At 51.8% G+C, this 12,359-nt stretch overlaps 1 protein-coding gene and 1 long non-coding RNA gene across 3 annotated transcripts in view; one reads left to right on the top strand and one right to left on the bottom strand.

Moving 5' to 3' along the window:
* Ccdc167 (coiled-coil domain containing 167) overlaps positions 1-9,546 on the bottom strand; it is a 14,235-nt gene extending 4,689 nt beyond the window's left edge. The window contains exon 1 of one of the 2 annotated variants that reach the window (XM_031348554.1): positions 9,355-9,546. In XM_031348554.1, the coding sequence (XP_031204414.1) occupies positions 9,355-9,396 (42 nt within the window). In that variant the 5' untranslated portion in view covers positions 9,397-9,546. The remainder of the gene's footprint in view (positions 1-9,354) is intronic. The other variant, XM_031348553.1, reaches the window with a different exon arrangement.
* Positions 9,290-11,446, top strand: LOC116075449. The gene is made up of 2 exons (XR_004112548.1): positions 9,290-9,592; positions 10,944-11,446. It is a non-coding gene; the product is annotated as an uncharacterized LOC116075449 (long non-coding RNA).
* The last annotated feature ends 913 nt before the right edge of the window (positions 11,447-12,359 follow it).

The raw sequence follows: 12,359 nt of genomic DNA, 5'->3' as shown, positions 1-12,359 counted from the left end.
AAAAAAAAAAAAAGAAAGAAAGAAAGAAACACCCATGTGCTGAATTTACACCCAGGAACAAGGTTGGTATCAGAGGGAAGAGAAACCAGTGGCTAAGCAGGCTGGCAAGCTTCTAGAAGGAACTGAGACACAAGGGTGGAGCTGGAGTTTCTGAGTTAGCCAAGAGATGCTTGAGGCACCACGTAAGCCCCCGTGGAGCAGCTTGGTCTTGTAGAGACCAGCCTGGACCCAGCAGTGGCTGGGCCATAGCTAAAGCTGTCTGGAGGCAGGTAAGAAGCAGCAGATACGGTGGAGAGGGGAGGGTGCAACGCTGAAGACTGGTGAAATGGTTACTACATGCGAGACCTGCACTGCAGTCTGGGTAAGAGGCCCTCGGATATCTGCATCTGAGCAGGACTCAAGCCAGCTGCGCAGCTTAGTGTGCCAGGAGGGAAGGCAAGGAGAACCGCTGGAAGTGGATATCAGGACCTCCTCAGAGGTGCCCTCCCCAGCCCACAGCGCTGAGCAGACTGTCTGCTCCAGGTGACGAACAGCCCCTCCCTGACTCAGGAATACGGCCTTACTCCCAGAGCTTTAGGCAAGTCTCCCTGGGGCCCTATGCACTGTAAAACCACTGTGTTAAGAGAAACTGTAAAATTCGTCTGAAATCCCCAGGAGGCATCTTTTCAGAGGACGAAGCCTCCAGGAATCAAAGCCCCAAATAGGCTCCTCAGAGGCAGGAACTCGTGCCACTAGCACAGACAGCTGCCCCTGTGCAGGTCAGGTCAGGCCCCACAGGGTGCCAGCTCTAGGGCGGCCCGCAGGAGCATGGGCAGCTTTTATTCCTCTGACAAGCAAGAGTCAGCAGGAGCCACAGGCTCTTCAGTAGGAGAGTGAAAAATTGAATATAACACTCGACAGAGCACCTGGACGACAGAAAGGCAGTGGCTGGCCACAGCCTCAGCCACCGCAGCTACCTGAAGGTCAGGCTCTACTGGGAAAGGGCAGAGGTTCCCCTGCGGCTTGGTTCAAGGCCACAACGCCCACTCTGTTTTCTAGGTTTGGAAGAGGTCCCCGCCTTGGAGGGCCTTGGCTCCTGGGAGCTTCTGGCCAGTCAGTGACAGGAAGCTGGGGAAGGGGGGGGTGGTCAGGCGGTGGTCTTGGGGCATGCCCCACCCATCTGGCCAGGAGCTGGCTGGGTACTGAGGACTTAGATGGGTGTCATGAGTCTGGATGAGGACATAAGGAGCAGTACTGGGAACCAAGAGCCCACAAGGTGGATACAACACCTGGGACACATCTGCAACACTGCCCAGGTGCCAGGCTCTGTTCTAGACACTCCACACACAGGACAAGGGCAGACAACCAGAGTCCACATCTTACAGACAGACTTACAGTAAGGAAGCAGCTCATCTAGTTGTGTCCTCTAACCTCATCACCCCACAGCAGAAAGCTGTGACTTTTAGCCTAGGAGGTAACTCCTGCTCCCCTCCCACCCCCCCATGCCCTGGGACGGGCAGCTGCAGACATTCACTCTGACTTTCCATCCACCTTGCGAAGGGGCTGTCACCACTGTGCAGAGAGCCAACTCCCAGTAGAAATGGTTGGCAGCTTGGCTGAGGTCACGAGGCTGGAAGGTGGTGGGACTAGGTCCCGGTCCTTGCACTTTTCTCCAGTCTTCTCCAGTGCCCACCCTTCTTGAAAACATCCACAACCAACAAGGACTAGTGACATTCAGAAACGGAGTCAAGCACGGTCCCCTGGACCCGGGGAAGGCTGTTGGTCTGGCTTCAACAGAGCTCTACTCAATGACCTTGTGCCTGGCTGTGCTTGGTCTCTTTTCACACAACAGATGCGCTGCCTGGAAGGGCCTGCCTGCGATCCATGTGCTGGGAGATAGAGGCGCCAGGAGTCTGGCGTCTGTCTTCATACCAAGCTGACTGTCCCTTCACAAACACCCTCCCCCACATTGCCACACTGTCAAAGTACCCTCCCAAATGCACACAAAACACATTGAGTTTGGAAGAGGAAGTGTGTGGGCTAGCAGTGCCTGGTGAACCCTCTCCCTCCCCATCCCCAAAGGGCATCAAAGCTTCCTCCTCTTCTAATTCACTGCTTGGGAAGCAGGTCCAAGAAATCCACTCATTTTCACACATCAGGAGCCCTGGAATGTTTACTGTAATGGATAAAGGCGATAGACCGCCTACCCAGATGGTCCCTGGCAATACCACTGGGGCTTCCCATCTGTGGCCTCCAAGCCACACAGCCTTGTCACAGGGGACAGTGTACCTTATCTCCCAGGTAACCATTAGCTTCAAACCTAAATGGCTGGTCCCATGATGTTGGTTAAGGTACATTTTTTCTGTGGAGGAGTCTCTCAGAACTGTCGGTAAGAAAGCTAGCTACTGGAGCCCCCCTCCCCCCACCACCACCAATCAACAGGCGTGGTGTAAAGTTTCTCTTCCAGGCAGAGCAGGTGAAGAAAGTGAGCTTCCCAGTATCTCGAAGGTGATGAGTGACAGCAAAGGGGACCACTGTCGGAACACTAACCCCACCCCAGCTCATGAGGGAGAGGGCTGCAGTGGTCCTGGAGAGCCACCAGGGTCAGCACAGGAGGAGCTGTGCAGTTTTGGAAGTCACCCTGCAGGCCAGACCTTGCCCTAAGCCTTCGGCTGCTCTAGGCCAAGATGGAATCTGGGCTTTGGTTTCTTTTCTTTCTCCCCAGATCTATTTTTTGATAAACTGGCAAAAAGCTTCCTCATCGCTGAAAGGCTCAAAGCACTTTTCAAGAGCTGGCATCCGCCCCGTGCCTTATGAATTCATTAATTAAGACGCTGGCAAACAGCCACTCCACACATGCTGACATCCAGCAGTGTTAGGTAATGAGGTTTTAGTCTCCTGACCCCCGTTAAGTGGAGCGGTGCCAGATGCAGGCTGCTGAGAGAATCACCTGCCCAGGAGCGACCTGTCGCTTCCACCTGAGCGGGGGAGGCCTCATTTAATGGTCAGCAGGCCCTGAATGGCCCGCATGCCAGACTCCCCCAGCCAGGCAAGCTCCATGTTAGTGCCCGACCCCAACTCCACGTCCACCTGGAAGCAACACCGCCTCCTGCCACCCAGGCCAATGGAATAAGTACTTCCTTCCAGCCAGGACCCCTTCGCAGGAGACCAGGGGTTTCCCACAGCTCGTGCACAGCTCATCCTGGGACTCTGCAACTAACTGTGGTCACAGTGCATGCAGGCTGAACCATTTCTTTTCCAAAGTCTCCACCTGTCCAGTCCTCAGTCTGTCTGTTGAGAACCAGGGGACACGAACTGCTTCCCCACGAGCTTTTATCTCTCACTGAAGATACTGTTAGCTGGCCAGGCCGCCTCTGACACTCAGCTCACCTGCACTGCAGATGTTGGGAAAAAGTCTGTCGACAGCCTGGGTCACACAGAACTCAGCTTCGGGCGATGAGATGTTCCAGATGTCATCTGGGAGACTCCTGGGAGTTTATGCTTGGCTAGTTAAGAGCCTTGATTTATGGCTGAATGTGACGGCTGAGCTATATGGCAGCTGCCTTGTGACTATGGACACAGTTAAGGGTATGCAGAAACACTAGCCCTGCTATTAAGTACTAGCCACTGAACAGAGCTGCGCTTGTGAACCAGGGCAGGAGCATACCCATCATTCCATGCGCGTTAAGACACACACTCCAGTCTTCTGAAACCCGACAGACGAAAAACTTTCCAAACGGACAAGATTTGTGTACTAGAGACCAAATCTACCCACGTTACCTCCTTAAGGATGTCAGCTGGGGACTTAGCAGCAGAGCACCCTTCCAGGCAAGGCAGAAGGCACTGGGTTCAAATGCTAATGCTGCAGAAGGTGGAGGCAGCTGAGACTCACACTTAGTAACTTAAGGCCAAGTGGCCAAAGGCTGCAGGCCAGCTGCTACCACAGTTCAAAAGGCAAGCACGTTTCCTATCAGGCCGAACTCTTCCTGTCCAATCTGGAGGGAATGACTTCTTGTCCCTCAAGAACCTAACACACAGTCAGTTGTTTCTGAGTCTTGTTGGAAGCAGAGTTGGAGAGTTGAAAGGGGGCCTGACTACCCTAGAGGTGACCACCTGGCACAGCTGGCCCATGGCCACCCCCCCACCCCACCCCCGGGCCACCTGCTTGGTAATTGTTTCCTTACAAGGAAGCGAGGGCTGTTCGCAGGTGCTGAGATCTCACTTGTGGGCTTTTACTGCACTCCTCAGATTAACAAACATTTTTGATTAAATCGCCACTTCACTAGCTCTGAGCGCACGACTTTTAATAAGAGGACAATATCTACTGCTACGGAGCATCAGTGCACATTCAATACTCAAGACCCGCTGGGGGCAACAGAAGAGGAAGCGGAGAAACAGCCAGATGCCGGGTCTCCGCGAAGGCCCAGGGTTACAGGCTTCAAAACCCTGAATATCCCAGCAAAAAAGTCATCTTAGAGACAAAACCCAAGAGGCCTACACTCTCATACGTTTTTAGACATTTGTATATTTACCAATATTTAAAACGCCCACGCAGACATCTGTAAGAGCGAGTTGTTACTGAGGTGGTAAAATGTGCTGGGGGATATAGCTCAGTGCTAGAGGGCTTGCCTACTGTGCAGGTCTCTTGTTGAGTCACAGCTGGCCAGAGCTACACGTTCTCAATACAAAACAGCCTACGCTCAGTAGTCCTGACCGGGTCTTGTATTTGCCCTGAAACGTTACAAGCCAGGTCTCCGTGGTCTGTGCTGCTCTTGGTTGTTTCCCAGGCTCCCACAGACAGCTCACGAGGCTTTCATCACTAGTGGTTTCTCCAGCCCAAGGTTCCAAATGCCTCCACAATCCTCCCTAAACAATATGGTCGGGTCTGCCGCCACAGTAACCCACCAGGTTCCGCACTGGTCCGCTCTTCTGCCGCTGTGATTATAAACAACATGACCAAAAGCAATGTGGGGAGGAAAGGATTCATTTCAACTTAAATATTCATTTATTATTTATATTATTTATACGAGTACATCGTAGCTGTCTTCAGGCACACCAGAAGAGGGCATCAGATCCTATTACGGATGGTTGTGAGCCACCATGTGGTTGCTGGGAACTGAACTCAGGACCTCTGGGAGAGCAGTCAGTGCTCTTAACCACTGAGCCATCTCTCCTGCCCTCATTTCAACTTAAGGTTTATCATGAAGGGAACTCGAGGCAGGAACCTGGAGGCAGCAACTGATACAGAGACCCATGGCTTGCTCACCTTGCTTTCCTTATACAACCCAGACCACCTGCTCACAATAGGCCGAGCCCTCCCACCTCAAATCATTCCTCAAGAAAATGCCACACAGATTTGCCCACGGGCCACTGTCACGGAGGCAGTTTCTTGAAGGTCCTTCTTCTTAGATGACTCTAGTTTGTGTCAACCTGACAAAAAAAACCGAGCCAGTGCCCTACCATGTATAAGGCTACATAATGGCTAGATCTGCTCCCATATAAAGCACTAAGAGAACACACGTCCTGTCAAACTAAAAACACTTCAAAAGCTGACGGTGTAGCTCAATGGTAGGTCACCTGCCTAGCAGGCAGGCAGCCCTGGGCTCTAGCCCTAGCATAGTAGGTAGGTAGGTAGACACATTGATAGATATTGATTGATTTGTGTCAGCCTGACAAAAGACAGGAGCTCCTCCTCCAGGTTACAGATGCGGGAAGGAAAGCAGGAAGAAGGGGACGAATCGAAATAGTTGAGGAGCCGAAGGAGCAGCTGTCTGTCCTCAGCCACCTTATGTCAGGCACACTCCAGACAGATAGCTACATGGTAAGGAGAGGTGTGCTCTGCAGGGAGGTCTGCTCCCTACTCCGTGCCAGCCCTGTCTCCCCTGGTAATCAGGCTGCAGCTGAGCATTCGGCCTCTTAGCTGATGAGCCCTGCCCATTCCCAGCTGCCCTGGCAGGGAGCGGGGCAAGTACCTCAGTTCATAGAAACAGACAGTGGGCAGTCTGGACCCAGAGTCCTTAACGCAGTGGGCACTTCCTCTATTCTCTCCTTGACGAAGAACATACCAGTGGGGTGGTCCTCATCTTGCTGATAAGATGGTAGAACCCTGGCAAGCGAAGGGCTGTCGACCGAACACATGCCGCTTCCTCCTCTTACGATGAAGGGGAGTTTTGGTTTTCTCACTATTGTTGTCTACGCTGACCTTAAACTCAGGAGCTTCCTCCCTCAGCCTTCTAAGCACATAAATAGCTTCAAAGAAGGTCTCATCAGAGCTGCTGCACTCATACTGTCCACGGCTGCGTCCGTATTAAACAGGCTGATTATATGGTCGCTGAATGTTTTTGTTTGTGTATTTGAGTCAGGATCACATGTAGCATGGGTTGGGCTATGATAGTCTTGAACTCCTGATCCTCCCCTGTTTCCCAAGTGCTGGGATTACAGGCGTATGTCAACATAACTAGCCAACAGATTTTTTTCTTCTTCAAGATTTATTTATCTTTTACAAATGTTTTGCTTATATGTTTGTGCACCACACATATGTCTGGTGTCCAAAGAAGCCAAAAAAAGACATCGGATCCCCTTGAACTGGAGGTAGAGAGATTGTAAGCTGCCATGTGGATGCTGGGTACCAAGCCTGGTCCACTGCAAGAACAGCCAGCCCCTCGTTCTTAACCACTGAACCATCTCTCCAACCCCAGTACTTATATTCTTTAAAACTGAATAAATGTGCGGGGCAGTGGTGGTGCACACCTTTAATCCCAGCACTTGGGAGACAGAGCCAGGCGAATTTCTGAGTTCGAGGCTAGTCTGGTCTACAGAGTGAGTTCCAGGACAGTCAGGGCTACACAGAGAAACCCTGTCTCAAAAAACCAAAAACCAAACCAAAACAAAACAAAAAACCAAAAAAACTGAGCAAATGTTAACTAGTGGCCTGGGCTTCCATAAAGCTCTAGTCAACATTATCATCAACTAATCCACATACAATAGTCTCTCATGTGTGTTTCTGTTAAAGAGATCTTATTTAATAAATGGATGGTTCTCATTACCATTGAACTCACTACCCAAAGGACCACGGAGCACTGAGTAGCTTCCTGCCTTTAAAACGGTTTACCTAACAAACCAACTGTCCTCTAAGCCCCACCACGGTCCTGGAACAACACTAGACAGCACTTTAGCACGGTGCTTATGGATCCCTTAAAGTAGCAAAATCACCAATAAAGAGCGTAGAAATGCAAAAATCATAGCACTAGAAAGCCCATAAAAAGGGCATTTGTTAAGACATGACAGCTCAGATAGGGGCAGAGCCGCACTCACTCAGCCTCCGCTGGAAATGTGGCTCTCAGGTGACTTCAGCCCGTGGCCCCTTTCTTTTCCAAACACAATGATCTGAGGGCAACAGATCCACCACAGCCAAGAGGCAAGTTTGGTGTGTGTGAATAAGACTGAAGAGAGTTGTAGAGAGGTACCCTGGGTGCAAAGCCTAAACTAGGTACTGGTTCACCTTCTACACAGGTCTACGGGCCGCTGCTCCAGGGCTCCATTCTTGAAGCGCCTGAGTTTGGGGATTTCTGTTACAGCAGCTCACTCTGCTCTAATACAGGCTATCGGGTCTATGCTCCTGCACCAGATACTGCCAGCTTATTTCACCGCACACGCTTTACGGTTTTGTTTTGTTTTGTTTGTTTGTTTGTTTTTAATAGAAGGCCATTCACGATTCCAACAACTTTTTTTTTTTCTTTTTTTAAACCTACCAAGCAGGCCAAAACTCAGGTGGGAAGGCGATCCTTCCCATCATCCCCTGTTGCTAAAATTCCTTCCCAGGGAGAGACATAAGCAATGGCTAACATCCCCCCCCCCCCAAAAGCTCCCACAGATGAACTAAGGCACAATTCTGACTACGTTCGCCCTCGTGAGCTTATTGGGCTTCTTTAGAGAGCGGTGAGGAGGGGCTGCCTACAGGGGTTTGGGCGCTCCTCAGCCCACACTTGGAAGGCCTTTTTTTTTTCCTTCTTCTTCTTTTTTTTCTTTTTTCTTTTTGGTTTTCCGAGACAGGGTTTCTCTGTTTAGCCCTAGCTGTCCTGGAACTCACTCTGTGGACCAGGTTGGCCTCCAACTCAGAAATCCGCCTGCCTCTGCCTCCCAAGTGCTGGGATTAAAGGCGTGCGCCACCAAAAGTAAAGAGTCACAGCTGGGATCATCCTTTTGCGGTGAACTTCCTTAGAGGTGGGTTGCTCGGCTCTGAGGACAGTCACACTCGACGCCTGCGTTAGCACGGACACACACAGCTCATCTAAAACACACGCTCAGGTCCTACTGGAATGGAAGAAATGGTCCTATCGCCACGTCTGCGAGCTCTAAGTAGGTAGGTGGCCTCTGGGAAGGTGCCCCCACGGGTGCCCAATATTTTGACACGGAAGCCTGATGCTGTCATCGACAAACATGTTGTGTCACATTCCTAGATGTACTTGAACACCTGCGACCTAAGGGCCCAGGCTGAACATGCCTTCCTTGTAACTGAGAGGAGGCGAGTCCCCACTTCCAGGAAGCCCGCCTGAGCATCTTTCTCTGCTCGATCACCTTCACCACCTTAAGCTGGCTTCCGCCTTTCCTTTCCGTGTTGCTCAGTTATCCCAGGCTGGCTTTGAGCCAACAGCCTTAGATCTCTGAGCCCTGGCACTATAACCCTGCGCCACCATGCCCTGAGTTCCACGTTGACCCTCGGTTCCCTCGTCTATACGGACACCACAGACATGCCAAGACTCGTTGAACCTGCAAACGACCCATGCGTGAAAGGGATCTCTTTCCGCGCACGGCAAACTATTTTAAAGGCCTTCCCTAACACCAATGCTAGGGAATCTCTGCAGATTTGCCCAAGATTCTCAAAGTAATCTGCAAGCTACAAGGCTTGCTATCCCACAGGAAAAACATCTCTGGAGACGTTTAAGCCACTAGCAATATACCGGATCACAGACGCGCACTCTCCTTGAGTCCTATTGGCTCGGTGGTGACCCCCTCACCTGCAGGTCCCTAACACCTCTGTCCCTTTCGGCTAAAGTCTCGTCTCCCCCCCTGGAACACCCACACCCACTATGGCCTGTCTTCTTTGGGGCTCTCCTGACTTGGGGTTCTCAGCTCCTGGGCTCTGCAATCACTGCCTTCCTCCCCGTGACCCCTCACCTCCGGGTCATGGCCCCTCCCTCACCTCCCTCCCTGTGGGCCCTCCCCCTTCCCAGCCTCTCCCAAAGCCACGTCGCCCTCGCTTCCTCCCTCTGGCCCTCGACCTCGCAGCCGCCCGGCCGATCGATGAGACCCCCTACGTCGGAACCCAGGGACGGACAAACCACGTGACCCGAACCCGGCTTCTCCCCACCTCACCTCCTGAGCGACACCAAGATTCTCCCGCTTCTTTTTCGTCATATTGCTCGCTGTGTTTCCCCCGCGCTGGACCCGCCCACTAGGTCACATCGCGCACGCGCAGAACCCCGTGCTTCCTTTCCATTGGCCGGCGCGGCGGAAGGAGGCGTGGCTGCTGCGGTCGCCATCTTGTTGAGGGGCGCGGCCAGCCTGCAGCGGCCATGTTTGTGAGGGGCGCCCCCCCCACCCCACCCCCGGGGTAAGATGTGCAGAGAAGCAGTTTCTGGTGTACCCGAGGGTGGAGCCCTCTTTTCATCCTTGAGAGCTTTCCCCTTTCTTTCTTTCTTTCCTGCTTTCTTTCTAAACTTCTTTCTTCTTGTATCCCTCAGGGCATCCCTGCACAGTTTTTTTAGGCTAACCTCATTCAAATTTTGTTGCTCTTTTGTTGTTGTTGTTGTTGTCTTTCGAGACAGGGTTTCTCTGCGTAGCCCTGGCTGTCCTAGAACTCACACTGTAGACCAGGCTGGCCTCGAACTCAGAAACCCGCCTGCCTCTGCCTCCCAAGTGCTGATATTAACCTGCAAGCCCTGGTTCTTCAGTCCCAGCTTGAACCGCTCTGCTCTGTGGAACCTAATATGGCCTCGCACTGTTAATCCTTTCTGTCTCGTCTTCTCACGCATTAGCTTGTTTTCTGGGGAGACGAGAACAACACATCACAAACATCACCGGAGACACGAGGAAGGCGAGCCGCGTGCCACGTTCAGCCGGAGTCTTACTAGGTCTTCCCTTTGTTTCTGTGTATTCCTTCATAGGCTTGGTCACGCTTAGCCTTTTAGAGTGTTTAGACCTGTGGACTTCGAGATGTTTGACTGTAACCCTGCCACAGAACATAGAACCTCAACCAAAGCCGGGCGGTGGTGGCGCACGCCTTGAATCCCAGCGCTTGGGAGGCAGAGGCAGGCGGATTTCTGAGTTCGAGGTCAGCCTGGTCTACAGAGTGAGTTCCAGGACAGCCAGGGCTACACAAAGAATCCCTGTTCTCGAAAAAAACAAAAACAAAAGTTAGCTGAACATGATGGGACATACGTGTAGTCTCAGTTATTTAGGATAGTGAGGTGGGAACATCATTTAGAACCCAGAGTTTTGAAATCAGCGTGGACAACCTCAACAACAATAGTAATTTTTTTAAAAAAGCTTTAGTTAAAAGAAATTGTGGTGTAGCAAAGAAAACAAGACCAAAAAAACACCTAAAAGTAGGTAGGTGTGATGTGAAAGAGTGGGGGTGTGATTCAAAAAAACCTGCCATAGATACTAACAGGTTAAATACACCCCATTCTTGTGCTGGTCACTATCTCACAGGGCAGGGCCTCTCTGTGCTCAGGGAGCAGAGCAAACCTCTGCGCACACGCAGCTCTGTCCTTCCGTGTCTCTTTCTAAAGATAAATTTGCCCCTCGTGGAATTACTAGGCCAAAGACGATGAGACCAGAATCGAAGCTCCTAGTTTCTCACTCAGTTATCTCTGTTCCTGAGTGTGAATAATAACCCCGCCTCAGTGTTTGGAAGAGGGGAGAAAAAAAAAGTTTTCAGATCCGTGTTTTCTTCGTGATAGAGCCCTTGAGTGATGGTGCTGGAAGGGACCCGAGATACCATCTCGCTTGGCCGCCTGACTGCGACCTGCAGAGGGAACAGGTAGTAAATCCTACCTGAACCGGACGCAGGCTGTTGAAGTTGTTTAGTGCGGTTCTCAGCTGAACACCCGGCGCGGGAAAATCTTCCTTGAGAACGTTGTCTATCAGCTGTCAATCAACAACCCTTCCAGGATTGGTTCCGTCCCAGAAAAAACAGACTCTGCTTCCCAATTATCCCAGGCGCTGGCCCAGGGGAGGTGAGAAGACGACGATGGGGAGAAGCGCTGTGTTCTTTTAGAAGTGGCTCCCTTCTGTGTTTCTCTGGCACCAAGAAAAAGCCACAGAGCTCTCTGGGTGTGCCTCACGCCCGCCTCATCTCTTCCCAGCTCCGGGCAAAGTCAAGAAAGCTCTCAACTCCCGTGTTATTTCCTCAGACCTCCTCCCCTGGGTCAGATGATGGAATAAAATGCGCAAGGCGAGCCGGGCGGTGGTGTCGCACGCCTTTAATCCCAGAGGAGGCAGAGGCAGGTGGATTTCTGAGTTCGAGGCCAGCCTGGTCTACAGAGTGAGTTCCAGGACAGCCAGGGCTATACAGAGAGACCCTGTCTCGGAAAAAAAGAAAAAAGAAAAAAAATACACAAGGCGAAGGGCTGGAGAGAGGGCAGTGCGGTTAAGAGCGTTTTAGCCCTTGCATGGGACCTCAGTTCCACTCCTAGCATCTACACAGTGTTTAATGACAGCCTGTAACTCCAGCTTCATAGCATCCGTCGGCCCTCTTGTGAGTCCTCGGACTCACGCCTTTAACCCCAGCCCTTGGGAAGCAGAGGCAGGTGGATCTCTGAGTTCAAGACCAGCCTGGTCTACAGACCAGGACAGCCAGGGCTACACCGAGAAACCCTGTCTCCAATGTAAGATAAGAACAATGGACTAGAACCAAAGTCTCCGTGGGTTACAGTGAAAGGGGAACCTTGACGGTGAAGCCTTCCCGGATTCCCACCGCATTGGTATCATTCTGCAGCTGCACAAAGCAGCCGTGTGGAGCAAGGTACTTCCGTTTTCCAGGCCTCCGTTTTTTCACATCCGCTAAGGGTCACCATGGCAGGGGTGGAAGGTCCCCGTGGGACCCGCTAAGAAGTCGCAGCTGCAGAATGAGTGACCGGGAGAGTCCGCAGGACTGAGGAGCCCCCAGCCAATGCCGATTGTTTTCTTGTCTTGAGCCTGGTTTCTGTGAGCCTCCACCTTCCTACAGTGCATTTGTTGCTTTGGAATTTGAGGCAAGTGTCACCGCAGCATGCAGCAGGCATCTCTCCACTTGAGGGGTCCGCCCTCTCTCTCACCACTTGTCCTTGAGCTGGGACATCAGTCACAGTTTGATGTGTCAAGGGGAACACAACATT

This window comes from Mastomys coucha, unplaced genomic scaffold (genome assembly GCF_008632895.1).
Source record: "Mastomys coucha isolate ucsf_1 unplaced genomic scaffold, UCSF_Mcou_1 pScaffold3, whole genome shotgun sequence".
In the NCBI taxonomy this organism is placed as follows: domain Eukaryota; kingdom Metazoa; phylum Chordata; class Mammalia; order Rodentia; family Muridae; genus Mastomys; species Mastomys coucha.
Note: the sequence above shows the minus strand (reverse complement) of the source record. Positions and strands in the feature narration are given on the sequence as shown.